The sequence below is a fragment of the Xenopus laevis genome, chromosome 4L, assembly GCF_017654675.1.
Source record: "Xenopus laevis strain J_2021 chromosome 4L, Xenopus_laevis_v10.1, whole genome shotgun sequence".
NCBI classification, from domain to species: Eukaryota; Metazoa; Chordata; class Amphibia; order Anura; family Pipidae; genus Xenopus; species Xenopus laevis.
In genome coordinates this window covers 97006887-97019831 of record NC_054377.1, presented here as the reverse complement: position 1 = coordinate 97019831, position 12945 = coordinate 97006887, and the positions used below count along the sequence as shown (strand labels likewise).

General features: G+C 42.6%; 1 protein-coding gene across 6 annotated transcripts in view; it reads left to right on the top strand.

Annotated features, from left to right (window-relative positions):
• Nucleotides 1-12945, top strand: part of LOC108714363 (torsin-1A-interacting protein 1) — a 34702-nt gene that overhangs the window by 13010 nt on the left and 8747 nt on the right. For 2 of the 6 annotated variants that reach the window (XM_018258519.2, XM_018258523.2), the window contains exons 6-9: nucleotides 2296-2361; nucleotides 4931-5014; nucleotides 10473-10565; nucleotides 11938-11985. In XM_018258519.2, the coding sequence (XP_018114008.1) occupies nucleotides 2296-2361; nucleotides 4931-5014; nucleotides 10473-10565; nucleotides 11938-11985 (291 nt within the window). Of the gene's footprint in view, nucleotides 1-2295; nucleotides 2364-4929; nucleotides 5015-10472; nucleotides 10566-11937; nucleotides 11986-12945 lie in introns of all 6 variants that reach the window. The other 4 variants (XM_041590521.1, XM_018258521.2, XM_018258520.2 and 1 more) reach the window with 4 other exon arrangements.

The following is a 12945-nucleotide window of genomic DNA, read 5'->3' as shown; positions in this document are numbered from 1 at the left end:
GAAAGCCAAATGCCAGGGCTGGTTGTGATCCTTTCATTTGCTGGAGTACTGTACCACCCCAGCCCAGGTAGTCCACAGAACTGGAGCATGTTGGAAGGAAGGAAGGAAGGAAATGTGACTGGCCTGGGGGTGATTTCAGGGCACTTATAGAGCAGTCCTGCACCTTTAGAAATGCTTACTCTTTTCTAGTTATAGGAAATTATATATAAGTATCTATTTAATAATATTAACTTTTTTTTTTTTTTTAACAGTTTTTGTTTTTCATTTTCTTGGGGAGGGGGTACAGAAAAAAAAAGGAGGCAGGAAAAGGGGAATAATCAGGTACAACAACACAGGATTATTCGTATCCTCTAGTACAGAGTCCATTAGTCAATACAGTCAATCAACAATATCAGGTCACATGGAGCATGTCGTTAGGGGAAACCATTCCACTCCCCCTGCCGACATTCTACTTAGGAGGTAGCAGAGTTCCAATCCTCCCATATGTATTATTTATTGGAGCAGCCCCATGCCATATAGTCTAGTTGTATCAGTGACTGGTTCTTCTGGACAATATCTTGCCAGTATTTGGTAGAGTTGGGTCGTGTTTCCAGCCATTTAATAAGGAATGCTTTCCTCGCATAGAACAGGGATCACCAAAGGTCCCTTTTGGTATTTTGCGGTACAAGGTTATCTATCACACCTAAGAGATAAACTGCTGGGTTAATTATTTTCGGGAATATAGTTTTGTCATGTATATAGGACATTACTTTGTCCCAGTGTTATTATCTTTATTAACTTTAGGGCAAGCCCACAGCATGTGAAGGTAGTTCGCACCCTGTTCATGGCATTTAGGGCAGCTGGATTTAGTGGTGTTCCCCATTCAACTCAACTGTAGTGGTGTGAGATGGAGGCAATGCAGTGTTTTAAATTGTATCAACCTATCTCTGGTTCTACTAAGAAATTGATAGGCTTTCAGTATTCCCTTTTCCCAACCCTGGTGAGGGTTGGTATATCTGAGTGCCAACCCAAATGTGATTTTGTGAAGAGTGATGGAAGGGTAGCAGTCAAATTCCCATAACTTTGTGGCCATCTTTTTGGGAGTCGGGTTGTGTAGAACAAAGTTTTTATTTGGGGTGCTGAGAATTGCGACACAAAAGCATGTCTTCATTGCATGTAAACCACCTGGTTAAGTTGCACGTCCCCATGAGTTTTAATTCCAACCTGGGCCACCTTTTGTATGTTACAAGCCGTTGAAAGTGGGGCAGATGGGAGTGGCCCCATATGGTTAGGTCATTGGTATGTAAGGGATTTTGGTGCCACACTACTTGTAGCGCAGCATTCCATGCTTTGTTTGGCGTTTTAACAATTTGGTGTCTCACCCATAGTCTGAGATTTTATGGTACAGTATGTATTTGTGTTTCCACCGAGCCGGCTAGCATAGGTTGGAACTGAAAATTAGGGTTATTTGGGTCTGGCGAGAACCACTAGACAATATGATACAGTTGTGAGGCTAAGGAGTACAAATATAGATCGGGAGCCCCCTTCTTCAATTGGGGCCTTTAGCTTGGTCCTCTCAATTCTGGGGGATTAACATGAATAGATTTTGGCTTCCAGGTTTTTTTTTCAAGCTTTTGTAAATTGCATGACGTCAACCCATTGTGCAAGTTTGTTGTTGTGGGGGGATGCAGCATTAAGTCTGTCTTTCTCTGGGTCCCGAACCCCCCCCTGTATGCAGGTAGGGGCAGTTGGGTGTTTAGCCAGCAAGTTGACCATGTTTTTTTCTTTTACTTCTGGCTGTTCACTTTACTTCAGTCCTAACCAGTTTGTGCACTCCTTAGCTGTATTCATACAAATGGGGTATTTTTGTCACAGTTGAAAACCATAATGTTTGGACCACATTGCAAGTATACTGAGCATGCATGTGTGCATATGTATCAGCTGTTTACACCATTATATGATCAACCCTCCCTATTCTCTATCTGGTCAGCAGCTTATTTAATTGATTATTTAATAATCAAATATTAATGTAATTGCATATGATGGTCACTCCAATCATTGCTGTGACCTACAGGCTTTTCTGAGAAATGATTAATTAAGTAGTCCACTATAAAAGAAAAATGGAAGAAAAAAAAAAATCCTTTTTTTTTTTTTATTTTATTTTTTTTATATCGGCTCTCCTCAAATTTACTCTAATGGTGGTCTTAAAAGGATCACCCATTTGCTATGAGGAAGCACAGAATGTAATGTAATGTAAATGAATATAGTTTGCCATATAATTATGTTTAAAGAAACTCACAATTTTTTTTCTATTAGATAATAATGATGACGAAGAATCAAAGCAAAAACCCTGGGTTTCTCTATCAAAAACATCAAGCATTGGTATGTATACAGCCTGTCTTTCATATTTTGGTTTATTGATGGTCCACAGGACTGAAGCATGTTGGAAGGAAAGAAAGAAATGTGACTGGCCTGGGGTGACTTCAGGGCACTTACAGAGCAGGCCTGCACCTTTAAAAATGCTTACTCTTTTCTAGATATAGGAAATTATATATAAGTATCTATTTAATAATATTAACTTTTTTTTTTTAACAGTTTTTATTTTTTAATTTTTCTTGGGGGGGGAGGGGGGTACAGAAAAAAAGGAGGCGGGAAAAGGGGAATAATCAGGTACAACAACACAGCATTATTCGTATCCTCTAGTACAGAGTCAGTTAGTCAATACAGTCAATCAACAATACAAGTTCAAATGGAGCATGTCGTTAGGGGAAACGATTCCACTCCCCCAGCGGATATTCCACTTAGGAGGTAGCAGAGTTCCAATCCTTCCATATGTATTATTTATTGGAGCAGCCCCATGCCATAAAGTCTAGTTGTATCAGTGACTGGTTCTTCTGGACAATATCTTGCCAGTATTTGGTAGAGTGGGTCGTGCTTCCAGCCATTTAATAAGGAATGCTTTCCTCGCATAGAACAGGGATCACCAAAGGTCCCTTTTGGTATTTTGCGGTACAAGGTTATCTATTACACCTAAGAGACAAACCACTGGGTTAATTATTTTCGGGAATATAGTTTTGTCATGTATATAGGACATTACTTTGTCCCAGCATGTGGAGGTATTCCTGTATAACTTTGTGACCATCTTTTTGGGAGTCGGGTTGTGTAGAGTCTCAACAAAGGCTGTTTGAACAAAGTTTATTTGGGGTGCTGAGAATTGCAACACAAAAGCATGTCTGAGTTGCATGTAAACCACCTGTTTATGTTGCACAGAGGGGAGCCACATCCCCATGAGTTTTAATTTCAACCTGGGCCATCTTGTGCAGGGTCTCCATCAGGGGGACACAGGGGGTACAAGTGTACAGGGCCCAGGCCTGAAGGGGGGCCCGGCAGTGCTGAACTTTTCGAAAGATCCGGCCACCCTTTGACATCGCTGAAGCCGTGCTGTCCTTCCGAAGTCCCGAAATGCAGAAGTGCCGACAGTCCCAAAGCGGCGAAAATAGCCGAAGTGGCGAAAAGACTCAAAGCCATGAAAATAGCCGAAGTCCCTGAAATTTAAGTCTTGAAGCGGCTAGGAGTGGCGCAAAGACCCAAAGTCACGAAAACAGCCAAAATTAAAGTCCTGAAGTGGCGAAAAGACCCGAAGTCACGAAAAAAGGCGAAATTGAAGTCCTGAAGTGGCGAAAAGACCCAAAGTTATGATAGGAGGCGAAGCTGAAGTCCTGAAGTCACAAGTTAAATTCCAATGTGTGCTTTTTTTATATTTTTTAATCCCCTGGCCACCAATGTATTATTTTAATACTCTATAGGCCCCTGCCACTGATGTTTTTTTAAAAAAAAAAAATATTCTCTGGAGCCCCAATTTTTTTTTAAATTGTATGGGGGGGGGGCCCTGACACCAATGTTTTTTTTAAAAAACATTTATGGGGGGCCCTGGCGCCAATGTTTTTTGTTTTTTTTTTAACTTATGGGGGGGCCCTGGTCACCAATTATTTTTTTTTAACTTGTAGGGGGCCCTAAAAAAAACTTTTATGGGGACCCTGGCACCACAGTTCATTTTTTTTTAACTTATAAGGGGCCCTGACCAGCAATAGCTTTTTATAACTTGTGGTTATGGTTACCTTTTTTAGCGCTGATGTCTGTGTGGTCTTTTAACTGTGGTGTGAGCGGGATCTGGGGTGGGGTATTGTGCATCTTGAACCTAATGGCGAAGGTCTCCTGTGGCTAGTGCTATATCTATTTGAGTCATAGTATTAAGGGTAGTGGAGTAACATGAATAGATTTTGGCTTCAGGTTTTTTCATCTTTTGTAAATTGCATGACGTCAACCCATTGTGCAAGTTTGTTGTTGTGGGGGGGATGCAGAATTAAGTCTGTCTTTCTCTGGGTCCAGGGCCACATTGAAACCCACCAGTATGCAAGTTGACCATGTTTTTTTTTCTTTTACTTCTGGCTGTTCCCTTTACTTCAGTCCTAACCAGTTTGTGCACTCCTTAGCTATATGCATACAAATGGGATATTTTTGTTACAGTAGAAAACCATAATGTTTGGTCCACATTGCAGCTATACTGAGCCTGCATATGTATCCGCTGTTTGCACCATTATATGATCAACCCTCCCTTTTCTCTATCTGGCCAGCATATTTAATTGATTATTTGTTTAATAATCAAATATTGATGTAATTGCATATGATGGTCTCTCCAATCATTGCTGTGACCTGATACAGGAAAAGGTGAGCTGAGAAATGATTGATTAAGTACTTCACTATAAAAGAAAATGGAAGAAAAAAAATCCTTTTTTATTTTTTATATCCGCTCTCATCAACTTTACTCCAATGGTGGGCTCAAAAGGTTCACCCAGTTGCTATGAGGAAGCACAGCATGTAAAGTAATGTAAATGAATGTAGTTTGCCATATAATTATGTTTAAAAAAAACTCACAATTTATTTTTATTAGATGATGATGATGATGATGATGATGATGATGATGAAGAAGCAAAGCAAAAACCCTGGATTTCTCCATCAAAACCACCAAGCTTTGGTATGGATACAGCCTGTCTTTCATATTTTGGTTTATTAATAGTCCATTGAAATTTTGGAGAGAATACTGCCCCCTTCAAGAGGATTGGTAGCAAAAACTGGCATGGATTCATTTATACAATAAACCACACATTAAAGGAACAGTAACATAAAAAAATAGTTTTAAAATAATAAAAATATAATGCAGTGTTGCCTTGCACTGGGAAAACTGCTGTGTTTGATCAGAAACACTACTATTGTTTATATAAATAAGCTGCTGTGTAACAATGGGGCAGCGATTTAAAGGAGAAAAGGTTCAGGTTACACAACAGATGGCAGATAAGCTCTGTAGAACATAATGGTGTTATCTGTTATCCACTATTTAACCTGTGCCATATAGCTTTTTCTCCATGTCAACTTGGGGGACACGGGGACCATGGGTTTAGCTAGTACCACTAGGAGGCAGGACACAACTAAGAAAAAACTGACTCCTTCACTGGCTATACCCCCAGCAGGCGGAGCTTAGGTCAGTTTGAGTTGTGTCCTCGGGAGGTTAGGACGTTTTTTATTTTTATTTTTCTCTTACATACTAAGCTAAACTATAAACTAAGCTGACACCAAGGGGAAAGGCAGATCTTTTACACAGAGTAAAGGCCCATTTGCTATCCTCCAACGTGGGAGCCTGTCTTTGGGGGTCATCCTATTCTCTATGCACAGACCATCCAGCCCAACTGTCTCCTTCCCTTACATGATGAGATGGAGCTGGCCGGCAGACAAGGGGAGAATTTTTCCACTCGGCATAGGGTAAGTGAATCTTCGTATAGCCTGCGGATCCCCTTACTCTTCTCCCTCCCACAGCATCATTTGGAGCGGCACCCGCCTTTTTTAAAATTTCCGCCATTACGCCCTAAGCACGGAAGGAGGCACGCAACATCCTCCTGCTTGTCCACCTTAGTAGGACGGCGGGTTTATTCCCCTGCACGCATAAAATCAGAGAGGCGGGGTGCCACTTCACACTGTACTTTCGCCCCTTGCTGACAGGCGGGTATTCTACGCCGCACAGCAACAGAACGGCGGAGAGGCGGGGCGCGTAACTTATGTTCAGCGCTGCCGCCGCATTCTCACTATCCTGTGCCACAGCACCAGTGTCAGTGCTTCAGCATCCGGGGCACAGGGATCGAGTTGGCACCACATTAGCCACCAACAGGTCCAGACGACTACTCCTCCTTCCCTGCTCATATCCACAGCGGTGTGTAGTCCACTACCCATTTCTTGTTGGGGGAGGTCCATTCCCTATACTTGCGCACAGTCTATCTCTGGCGCTTACTACCAGGCAACATGTCTGACGGGCAAAGTGAGGTCCTTTTCTCTAGGGCAGTGCCTACTGCGCCATTCAAATATTTGGCCTGTGCCAAATGCCGCAACCATTTGACCTCTGGGCACAATGACCCTTTATGTGCCAAATCCAAACCACCACAACAGAGTACTGATCCCCCAGTACTTACTCCACCTCAGGTGAACCAGGCCAATGAGGGGGGAATATTCAGTCCCCAGTAGACAAGCTTCCCCAATCAGTGGGCACTCTGCTCCCGAGTGGGCTTCCCAATTAGCCACTGGAATTCCGAAGTTGGCCATGTCATTAGACAAGCTGCTTTCCCGTATAGACAATCCTAAAAAGAGATGGAGTACTTTCTCAATGGGATTCTCAAATTAAGGAAGCCAATAACTATATCTGCGAAGCCTCACTAGATGCCACTCAAGTCATCAGCAGGTCATCAGCCCTCGCAGTAGCGGCACGAAGATCCTTATGGATGAAGTTATGGTCAGCCAACCTTTCCTCCAAGAAGTCCCTGACTTCCATACCCTTCAAGGGTAAGCTCCTCTTCGTCCCCAACCTTGAAAAAATCCTAAGTCGGGCTATAGGAGGGAAGAGCACCTTGTTACCTCAGCCAAAGGCACGTTCCTCCGTTCGCAGGGGCAAGTTTTTTCGTGGCTCTCAATCCAAAGGCTCGAGGTCATCTCCCCCACGACAATCATTTACAAACAGAGGTAGTTTTGGAAACAAACAAAGACCTCCCTGGCAAAACTGAAAACACACTTCAAAGACCACGGACAAGACTACCTCAGCATGACGCCATCCTCCCAGGATCAGCGCCAATAGGGGGGAGATTAAGCCACTTTGCCGATGTGTGGGTCACTCTCATACAAGATTCTTGGGTACACGAGGTTGTTACTCATCACTTCCCCCTCACCGGTTCTTCATGTCAAGACTCCCTGAAGAACCAAACAAGCGCTCAGCATTTCAAGAGGTGATTTCCAGTCTTCTCATCGCAGAAGTAAATATCCCTTTACCATCTGCTGAGCTTTTCAATGGATACTACTCAAACTTCTTCGTAGTTCCCATCCTAGACCTAAAGGAACTGAACAAGTTCATTCGGCAGAGGAAGTTCAGGATGGAATCTCTAAGATCGATCATCGCAGCCAAGTCTCCGGGACAGTTCCTTATGTCCCTCGACATAAAGGATGCTCATCTGCATGTACCCATTTTCCCTCCGCATCAGAAATACTTGAGATCTGCCTTCCAAAATCGTCACTTCCAATTCACGAGCCTACCCTTCGGCCTCAAATCGGCCCCCGGGTTTTTACCAAAAGCAGAGATTCGCAATGCAGGGATAGACATCACTCCCTACCTGGACGACCTGTTAATCAAGGCTCCATCCATGAAAGAGGCTCAACGGTCACTACAGGTATCCATAGACAAGCTGCAGGAACTAGGCTGGGATCTGAATCGGACCAAGTCCTCCCTAACCCACAGCATTATCCATGAACTTTCTAGGCATGAAGTTCGACACACAAACGATCTTTCTCCCCCCCCCCTCCATCTTCAAGCCCTTGTAAAGACACTGTTACAGAAGCCACATCATACTGCAAGATTCGGCATGAAAGTCCTGGGAGTCATGGACCATTAGCCCAATTCCACCTCAGAGAACTCCAGTGGGACATACTCACCATTTGGAAACGGAAATCCCTACTACAAGAGATCTGTCTCAACAAACACGGACCTCCTTTCTCTGGTGGTTGCAAACCAATCACCTATCCAGGGGGAAACATCTCGGGGAACCTTACTGGTGCATTCTGACAATGGATGCGAGTCTCTCTTCGGTTGGGTAGCAGTCATCGAGGAACACAAGGAAATGGCAGCATAAAGAAAGACTATTGCAGATGAATCTACTCGAGATCCGGGCAATCCGACTGGGGCTACTCCACTGGCAACAAGACCTCAAGGGTCAGGCTGTGAAAATCCAGTCGGACTACTCAACAGCGGTGGGTTACATCAACCACCAAGGCGGTACAAGAAGCAGAGGAGCACTAAACGAGAGAAAGCTCATTTTCCAATGGGCCGAAGCTCAGCAAGTCCACCTGTCAGCCATCTACAGCTTGCTAAACTGGGAAGCAGACTTCCTAAGCCGCCAGTCCCTGGACCCAGGCGAGTGGTCACTGAAGGACGAAATCTTTCAATAGATAACACTACGGTGGGTTACCCCAGAGGTAGAGCTCATGGCAACCAGGCACAACAGAAAGGTTCCTGTTTTCATAGCTCGTTACAAGGATCCCCTGGCTCTGGACGCCGATGCACTAACAGCCCCTTGGCCCTTTCGTCTGCCGTACGCCTTTCCTCCTCTACCGCTCATTCCCTGAACTATCAGGAAGGTGAGAAAGCGAGAACAGACTACTCTCATTCTGATCGCGCCGAGGTGGCCTCGACGAGCTTGGTTCACAGACCTTCTCAATTGTTCAGTGGCAAAACCATGGACTTTGCCTCTACTTCCAGACCTACTCACTCAAGGTCCTATTCGAAATCCCAACCTAACCAAACTCAATTTAACGGCATGGCTCTTGAGACCCAGATACTAACCCAAAAGGGTTTTCCAAGGCAGTGGCACACACAATGTGTGCAGCCCGAAAACCGGTTTCAGCCAGGGCCTGTCAAAGAGTTTGGTCCATCTACCGACAGTGGTGTTCCACACACAAAGTGAAGTTCAGGGTACTATTCATACCAAATGTTCTGGAGTTCCTGAAAGAAGGTCTCTCTAGGCTCTCTCAAATCACAGATCTCAGCCCTATCTGTTCTGTTTCAGAAGCGTTAAGCTCTACTACCTGATGTCAAGACATTCATGCAGGGGGTAGCTCACGTGGCCCCACCCGTACGGGCCCCAGCTCCCCTCTGGGACCTCACATTAGTGTTGAACTCACTACAAACATCCACCCTTTGAACCCTTAGCCTCTGTGCTTCTTCAGTGGCTCACCTGGAAAACTGTCTTTCTCCTAGCTATTGCTTCAGCAAGACGGGTCTCCGAGCTCAGCGCTCTTTCCTGTAAAGCACCATACCTTGTCTTCCACCATGACAGAGCGGTACTTCGCACAATTCCATCCTTCCTACCGAAAGTTGTTTCAGAGTTCCACCTGAACCAAGAGACCATTGTGCCTTCCTTCTGTCCCGTTCCAGCGAATCAGAAAGAAAAGGCCTTTCACACTCTGGACCCCATAAGGGCATTGAAGTTCTACCTCCATAAAGTTCAAGACATCCGCAAGTCTGATTCACTACTGGTTCTTCTTTCGGGGCCATACCAGGGTTCCGAAACCAGGCATCTGCTGAACAGCTGTGCAAAGCAGCAACGTGGACTTCGATTCACTCTTTTTCCAAATTTTACCATTTTGACACCTTTGCGGCCTCTGACACTCGCTTCGGCAGAAAGATGCTGCAGGCCGCGGTGGTTACCTCTTCATAGGCCTCATTTTCCCACCTGGTTTTTCAAGGGACAGCTTTGGTACGTCTCATGGTCCCTCTGTCCCCCAAGTTGACGTGGAGAAAAGGAGATTTTGTTGCACACCGTTAAATCTCTTTCTCTTCAGTCACTTGGGGGACACAGGGCTTCTCTCCCTGGATTGAGGCCTTCACTTCCGTCAGATATGTTACGGTTATTCTCAAATTTCTCGGTTGTTCTTACAATTATAGTTACTACTTACTCCTGTTGACTTTGGTACAAACTGACCTAAGCTCCGCCTGCTGGGGGTATAGCCAGTGAAGGTGTAGTCAGTTTTTTCTTGATTGTGTCCTGCCTCCTAGTGGTACTTGTTATACCCATGGTCCCTGTGTCCCCCAAGTCACTGAAGAGAAAGAGATTTAACGGTGAGTAACAAAATCTCCTTTTTTCAATTTTCCCATTGCTACACAGCAGCTTGTTTATATGAACTACAGTAGTGTGTCTGAAGCAAACAGATCAGTTTCACTAGTGCAGGGCAACCATACATGATTTTTTCATTACTTTAAAACACTTTCATTTTTTGGTGTTACTGTTCCTTTAAGACATGACTGTCCTTGTTTGGGACAACGCACCCAGTGTGCCAAAGTTATAAATTTCATAGGAACGTTATCTTAAAGCATACTATTGTAATTTTGCTATAATTTTTTTTAATAGATGATGGTGATGAAGCTGATGATTATGATGATTATGATAATGAAGATGATGGTGAATTGGAGCCAAGACATTTGATTCTTCAAAAAAGAATGGGTATGTCAACCACCTTTGTCTTTTAAATACTTCTTTGTTGATGTCAGCTAAAATTTACCATAAATCACATTCCCTTAAATGAATTGTTCAGTATAAAAATAAAAACTAGGTAAATAGGTTGTGCAAAATAAAAAAATGTTTCTATATAGTTAGCCAAAAATTTAATGTATAAAGGCTGAAGTGACTGGATGTCTAACATAACATCCAGGACACTACTTCCTGCTTTGCAGATCTTTTTGTTTCCATTGATTGGTTACCAGGCAGTAACTAATCAGTGACTTGACGGTTGGCCACATGGGTCATAACTGTTTGCTTTTGATTCTGACCTGCATGGTAAGAATCGATTGTAAACACAATGAACAGTTATGTCCCATGTGGCCCCCCTTAAAGTTGCTGAGAGCCGCAAAGCAGGAAGTAGTGTTCTGTTATGTTAGACATCCAGTCACTCCAGCCTTTATAAATTACATTTTTGACTAACTAGCTATATTAGAAATATTTTTTATTTTGCACAACCTAGCTATTTACCCAGTTTTCATTTTTACACTGAACCGTTCCTTTAAAAGTATAAGATCTGACTAATGCTGGCAACACATGAGTTGATTTTTGGAAAAATCCACAAGCTTTAGAGTTGGGGGCCCACACACATACACAAGCTTTATAGGCTATTAGAGTTGCCACCTTTTTACTTCTGGCCAGTGAGGTAAAAGGGTTGGGGGTCTTGTAATGGGGCAGTGTGATGTTGGGATGGTGGTGTAAAGATGTGGGACTTGTTTGTAACATAAAGTGGGTGTCGGTTTGTTGCATTTGGATGGAGATGGAGTTTCGTAGGACAGAGATGTGCTGGGTTTCAGAGCTGTGAATCCCCAGCAGGTAGTTTTGAACTGGACAGCCAAAGTGAGAAAAACTAGCTGTCTGATTCAAAACCCCTGACTACAGACAGAGAGTGCTTTGCTAGCCCAAACATGTATATTCATCTTACACTGAGATTAGAACATTTACTAGAGACCTTTCTTAAAGGAGTTGCTCACCTTTGAGTTAACTTTTAGTATGATGTAGAGAGTATGATGTGGCCCCCCTCAAATCACTGATTGGTTACTGACTGGTAACCAATCGCTGGAAACCAAGAGAGCTTCAAATCAGAAGCTTCTGTTCTGTTAAGTTGGACATCCAGTCACTCCAGCCTTTATACATTACATTTTTGCCTAACTAACTATATTGAAAACATGTTTTATTTTGCACAACCTGTTTATTTTTATACTGAACAATTCCTTTAACGTAAAGGTGAACCACCCCTTTAAGCAGCTTTTTTTTTTTATTACTTTTTTAACATTTTAACCTGTATACTTATATTTTTTATATTAATTTATTACAGACTTCAAAAAAGCTGGGATGGGAAACCAGAAAAACCTATTTTCTGATGGTATAGTATTTGTCCATTACAGTTATGGCATTTTATTTTGCTGTTATATGAGGCTTTGTACCTTCAAAGCATCTATTTTCACTCAATATAATCACAGGAGAATATCAGCATGACACAAATACCCACATTCTGTCCTGGAAAAGCTAAATTTAGTTTACTTACAGTAAAGTTGGTGGCACATGACACGTTTTACACAATTATGCCTGTCATATGTTTGGAATAGACTTTGAGCAGGTGACAAAATGTTGCAGGTGCCATCAACCTAAAGTGCATAACACAGAGAGATATATATCCTGTACAATGGTATATGCATTTAATAATGTTTTTTTATCTCTGTGTTGAGCCCTGTAGTGAACTTATTGTAGTTTTAGGGGCAGATTTATCAAGGGTCGAATTTCGAAGTACAAAAAACACCGAAATTCGACCATCGAATTGAAAAACTTAGAATATCGAATTCGAAGTTTTTTCACTGAATTTTGCAATCGTACGATTGAATAAAAATCGTTTGATAGAACGATTAAATCGTTCGAATCAAAAGAATTGAACTATTTTAGCGTACGATCGAAGGATTTTTATTCGATGTGTAAAGACTTTAAAAAAGTTTGTAGAAGGTCCCCATAAACTAACATAGCAATTCGGCAGGTTTAATCTGGCGAAGTATTGAAGTCGAAGTTTTTTTAAAGAGACAGTACTTCGAATGGTCGAATATTCTAACGATTTTTACTTCAAATCGAAGTCGAAGTAAATTCGAAGTCGTAGTATCCTATTCGATGAACAAAGTATCCAAAAAATTACTTTGAATTTCGAATTTTTTTACTTTGAAAATTCCCTCGAATTCACTTCGACCCTTGATAAATCTGCCTCTAAGTGTTTCTATATTATATTCTTACAACTACACATAAATTAAAACAGATCATGTTACTCAAGCGGCTACTTTAATATGAAACCTTGTTTTGCAAC